We start from the raw sequence: 6,000 nt of genomic DNA, 5'->3' as shown, positions 1-6,000 counted from the left end.
TGACTTGAAATGTACATTTGCTGGCATAAGACCCAGATACAGGAGTTTGAATTTACACTTGATCTGGTCTCAAATTGAACTGAGGCTTGACCGAGTTTTGTAAATTCAATCTCAAGTATTTATACACTCAATCAAAAAAGCCAAGCAAATCTGAGAAAAATACTGGATGACACTAAGGGTAATTTAGGTCTAAAGTACTACAAGTGAAGCAGTAAATAGAAACATTCTATAAGTTTCCATCAAAGAGTCACTCTTACTACATCAATCCTTAGTGGATGAATCCCATTTAATGGTGTAAAGTCTGGCCCTGAGTTTTTAGGTACTCTGTCATACTCTGTGGGATAATTTGTTCCTATACTAGTTATAGAAGATTAATAGATAGAAGGTTACAGAGGTGACATCCCAATGTAGCAATTTACCCAGGCTACAAAACATGGGCAAATAATAGCACACGTTTATACAGTAGATGTATCGGCACCCATATGTTTTATGGTTTTATATGTTTAACTATATTTGCCCTGATTCCCCACCCAAATTAATGCACATTGACTCTTTGGTAAACATGAGCCTGTATTCTAAGCTTGTGAATAGAAACGTACAACTGATTAATTTTTAACATGGCAATGAGTTAACCAAGACGTGCCCAACAATACGTGTGTGTGTTGTCAAGATGAAATGTATAAGATCAGCACCTCTACAGACACCCTTACACCTCTAGAAGGTTTTGACATTTTAAACCAAGAAGGGACTTGGACCAACACATGGCATATGTCATTGTCAACTCTACACTGTAGAAGAAGTAGATCTGACAGCTCATGTCCCAGAGCACACATTTTGGTATTGGCATCTAAAAATATTTTGGAAAAGAAGTAAATGTGACAGCTGCAAGATCTTAGTTTCCAAGTGTGTTGACCTAAAATAACGGGAAGTCTGTTTGTTACTCAGTAACAATGGAACCACACAGCAATAAAGAAAGCACACTGGATGTTGCCTGGTTTTCTGTATAGGTCTTCACGCATAGACACATCAAGTTATAGGTCCTTGAATTATCATGAGCTTGCACATTTAAAACCTAAACAAACCATTTAAAATTAGTTGTAATCCCCTAACCACATTTCAGCTGTCCAGTTATTGCACCTGTATGTACAGAAAAAAAGCTACAAACAAATATTTCAGTAACATTTTTTTTTGTTTGTTTTTTTATGCTTTTCACCCACATATATCTGATAGTGGGAGAGGTCCTGCTGTCAACTTCAGGTTTTCAAACGTGCAGGAGATTTAGTTGGAAAAAGATCTAAGAGTTTTGTTATTTTGAAATGTTGTTGTCTGGGTTCTGTATAATTCGTTTCCTCCTAAAAAGGAAAATAAGGGACAAAATGTAAGATACAGGAAATCAAGACAAGGGGAAAAAATTACATTAATTTAAACTTGCAACATGGGCTATAAAAATTATGCCAATCCAAATGAATCCATGCGAGAAAAGTACGGTGGAGAGAGTCTGTAAATGAAAATGATTATAATTGTAGATGGAAAGAATTTCAGTACTTGTCAATGGCATAATTGCATGGGTCACCGTAGCTATATCCAGATCTCCAAGTCAGGATGTAGGAGGCACACCATTAACCCTTTTTCACAGTGGTCAAGTGTAGCAACAGGACATCCGAAAGCAAAGATCACTCTTTTACTATCAGGATTAACTTATGTGTAACTCTACTAGCAGCCTAAGGGACACTTTCCTCAGGACATCTTTCTCTCACCCACAAGTATTAGCCTTCAAGTAAAAAGTGACCTTGTGGAGAAGCTAGTTATGACTTTTTTTCGTTCGTTTGTCATTTTCTGTGCAAGTATATAATGACATACATGCTTGAGAACTTGCAAGCAGGACATTCTTTGGCATTGACCCTTCGTGATTAATTATGTAAAGCAAAGTAAAGTGTTATTGGCACAGCCAATACTCCAGTGGTATAGGGTACTCATGTACACTAAATAAAAATGTCTGATAAATACTTAAAAGATATGGTCTCATTGTTAAGCTGCTTTTAGGTGGTCTACGTGCTGTGTTTACTATGCATCTGTTACTGGAAATCTGGCAAGAGCATGCCAGTTTGTAATGCCTCCTATTCTTTACAGCCTTCATCCTGTCAGTTTATTAATCACTGTGCTGGAACTTCTTGCCATTTTAGGATGCTGAAAACAGACACCCAGGTTTACTTTTACTGAGCTACTCTGCCTTACAAGACCTATTATGCATTACTCACGACAATGGAAAACACAGTCCTTGGTACCTAGTAATCGCTATGAGAGCTATGGAAAAATTAGATTAATTAACTGCCCTTCATTGGCAGGAATGTGGCTTGGCCAGGGAGCAATTCATTAGGTGAAATGCTGACACTTTGCACTACGAAGTGCAATAAGCAACAGTCTGGATTTTATTTTAGTAGCATGCATTTGCCTCACTAAATGAGTTGTGCTATATTTAAAAGGGTTTTGCTCAATTCTAAAAAAAACTGAAGATGTTAGTGCCATACCTGGAGTGGTTATTATCCAGGCAAACAATAATGGCTCTAAATGAAAACTTACTATAATACAGTATTTCAGACCCTCAGTCAAAAAGGCCACCACCAATGCCTACTCAAAAACTGGAAGATCATGAGCATTTATGGGAACCCCCGGAGCACTCCCTTATCTTATTAAGCCGATTGCAGTGGGTGGGGCAAGACAGAAACAGGGGTGGGGCTAACTGTGGATAGGGGAGGGGCTCTTCATTAGTAGAATCCACAGATATGAGCAAAAGCCTCACATAACAGCCACAGTGCTTCATTTTGGAAAATTAGATATTTTCTGGGTCAGTATAGTAACCAGAGAAACATTCCTGTTGACAGTCACACTTTGTGAATTTTTTTGTCTTTATAAGCATGTAAGCAACGGTTTTGGGCAAGTTAAATTGGAGATTTCACAAATATGACTGGACAAAATCACGGGTGTACCTAGAGTATTTGGCACTCCAGGTGGATCCTATATTTGGCAACCTGTACACTTTAAAATCTAAAGACACAATTTCACAAATTCTTACTCACACCTTCTCACAATCTCACTCTCAGACTTTCTCTAAATGTCTCCCTACCTTCTCTGATAACAGTGTCCCTGTCTCCTTTCCTACAGCTCAGTTTTTTCTCTTGCCTTTGTCTTCTTTCTCCATCCGCTTCTCCGTGTGTTTTCTTTCTTTTGTCTGCTTCTCTGTAAACCAGGCCTCTCAGAGCGCTTCTGCAAAAGGTCAGGGCTTCAGGGCACACCCTCTCCCCTGAGGAACATGGTGCGGCTGTCCCCGTGGTTCCGCTCTTTTGGCCAGAATAATGAAGACGCATTATTCTGGCCTATCCGAGTACTTTCGGAAAAGAGCAGAGTCGCGGGGACTGTCTGTTCCTCCATTTGAGGGGGGACTTGTGCTTTGTACTTCTGCAGAAGTGCCCCAGGAAGCCTGGTTCGTGGAGAAGAAAACAAAGAAAGAAGACAGAAGAACAAGAAGACACAAGAGAAGAAGTGGAGTTGCTTGGAAAGAGACAGGGACATGGAAGCAGTCGACAGAGGATGAATATCTTCATAGGCGTACAGAGGCCCTTTATCAGTGACCATCACTCCTGTGTTCCAATGGCACGTTGTGTTTGCTTATGCAAGTTTAAAAAAAAAAACCTTTTGCAATGATGTTAATACAGCTAGAAATGTCCTTGTTTTCCATGGAAACAGCTAATCGACCCCAAACATTTGTACAATATATATATATATATATATATATATATATATATATATATATATATACACACACACACACATATCTATGTTATTAAAGCGATAGCATAACCTACTCTCTTGGACACACAAATATTAATAAAAAAAGATGAAAAGCAGAACACCAACCCAGCTTGTTCTTGACTCTTGTAGGAGTTCACTGGGGCTGTCCCATTCCATGACTGTTCAACTGTCTTCAATAGGCCTTCATATTCCGAACATTGCATTGGTAAAATCGTACAAGATATCCATGTAGATAAGCAAAAAAAAAGAGAAAAATTGAGAGTGTACACATCTTTTGAAATGTTTTGTAAAATGCTTCTCCATTAAAGCAACATCATGGATAGCAGTGAATAACAACAAAACTAAGAGGTTATTTTATCTAGTACCAGATGAATTAACTTATTCAGTGTCCAAGGTTTTAGCAGCATCTAGTGGCAAATTGATAAAAGAGCAGACTGTTAAGTAAATGGTTTTGTAAATACAGAGGGGTTGAACGAAACGGTTTTGATAATTAATGCTGCTACTCTGACTACACCACGCTTAATAAATGGTGGCTATGAACTTAATGGATACATTACCAAGTATCATGGATTAACTTGTCATCTGCACAGATGTCGGCTACCTAACCATTGGGAGGTATATGAAATTGTATTGTCTAAATCATCAACTATTTATTAGTAAAACATGTTTTTTTTTAAATAAAATATTTGCTGAAGGGAAAAGGTGGTATGACATCAGATTCACAAATATGTGACTTCAAGACCTGCAATTATGAAAAAAATGACGGGACATTTATGGGTATACAGATTTTTCTATACAATATTTAGTCACACCTGTAACCAATCTAGTCAAATGTCCCCAAAATGGCAAAGAGAAAGGTAATTATCAGTTCTGTCATCTTTTTAACATAATAATTTAGATAAGAAGAACCAGGGATATTCATGTCAAATACTTAGTAGATACTGTTAAACTGCTCTGGGCAGATCGCCCTAACAGCTGCAGTCAGGAGCTGCTCCATCTTTTACACAGTAAATTTTACCTTACACAGTGACCTTAAACATTAAAAATAAGCATATAGTAATGCCAGTGGATGCCCTTCCTTTTTCTCTACTCCATGTAGTTAATTAAGTATAATCAGGGTGTGCCCGGATGCTCTGCCTTTTTGCAGACGTACACCAGAAGCAGTGACTTGGGTAGGGCAGTCCACCCTAGGTGCCTATTATCAGGGGGGGGGGGTTCACATTGGAACCCAGGGGTTGCGTCCCTTAACCTTGCATTAAATGCACTAAATGCAAGGCTGCTCACAACCGAAGGGAAGGCCGCCACTGAGGTAAGGGGGTGAGTGAAGGAGGGATAGGGTAAGGGAGGGAGTATGCATGTATGACTGTGTTTACGTTAGAGCGTAGAAGTGTTTGCGCGTGAGCATGTGTGTTTGTGTGCTTGTCAGCATAAATGCGTGTCTATAAGTGTGTGAGCATGGACATGGTTAGCAGCGTGAACCTGTTTGAGGACATCTAGGTATATTATATACTGAAATGTAAAATGCACTTTAATAGCAATAAGAAGTAGGAGAGTCGGAATAAGAGCATGTAGTTATGTACAGCCCAAAGCTGTATCACAAATAAATAAGCCTATTTACAATGGATACTGCAATGAGTGTTTGTTGTTTCAATTCAATGTGGTTTCAATAACAGTGTGTCAAAGTGGCAAGCTTAAATATCCAGAAGTAAAGCAGGTATTTTTTACCATGTAGATGATGCCGAGAAATATATTTAAGACCTTCATCAAGCAAGATAACAGGCAGGGACATTTTCAGTACTACCACCCACTGTGAGAAGCTCAGGGGAGTCACTTGGAAGATTAGCTGCAGAATGCAAAAAAATGTTAAAAAAGTTAACGCCACATTTTTAAGACAACACTACATCCTCACATGGAGAACACATTTCTAACTCAATATCCTATGTTAATATATGGTGTAAAACTCATGGCAAACTCCTACATTAACTATGCAGTAAGTTATGACCACTGAGGTCCTCTGCAACATATTTATGATCTTCAAATGTGTTGCTTAAGTTTTTCATAGCTAAGATAAGTAAGTTTTTCATAGCATAGATAAGTAGCATCAGTGGAAATACACCATAACTTAGTTCAGTTACAGAACTGGGCCTGACCAGAATTGATTGTCAAAATCAAGATTTTACCAGGTCACTG

At 38.5% G+C, this 6,000-nt stretch overlaps 1 protein-coding gene across 1 annotated transcript in view; it reads right to left on the bottom strand.

Moving 5' to 3' along the window:
- Window positions 1–510: 510 nt before the first annotated feature.
- Window positions 511–6,000, bottom strand: part of ATP2A3 (ATPase sarcoplasmic/endoplasmic reticulum Ca2+ transporting 3) — a 78,914-nt gene continuing 73,424 nt past the window's right edge. The window contains exons 20-22 of the mRNA XM_053454942.1: window positions 5,536–5,653; window positions 3,916–3,991; window positions 511–1,352 (exon numbers count right to left, since the gene is read on the bottom strand). Coding sequence (XP_053310917.1) covers window positions 1,307–1,352; window positions 3,916–3,991; window positions 5,536–5,653 — 240 coding nt within the window. The 3' untranslated portion in view covers window positions 511–1,306. The remainder of the gene's footprint in view (window positions 1,353–3,915; window positions 3,992–5,535; window positions 5,654–6,000) is intronic.

Source organism: Spea bombifrons, chromosome 2, assembly GCF_027358695.1.
Source record: "Spea bombifrons isolate aSpeBom1 chromosome 2, aSpeBom1.2.pri, whole genome shotgun sequence".
Lineage (NCBI taxonomy): Eukaryota > Metazoa > Chordata > Amphibia > Anura > Pelobatidae > Spea > Spea bombifrons.
The sequence above is the reverse complement of the archived record's forward strand: the minus strand, read 5'-3'. Positions and strand labels throughout refer to the sequence as shown.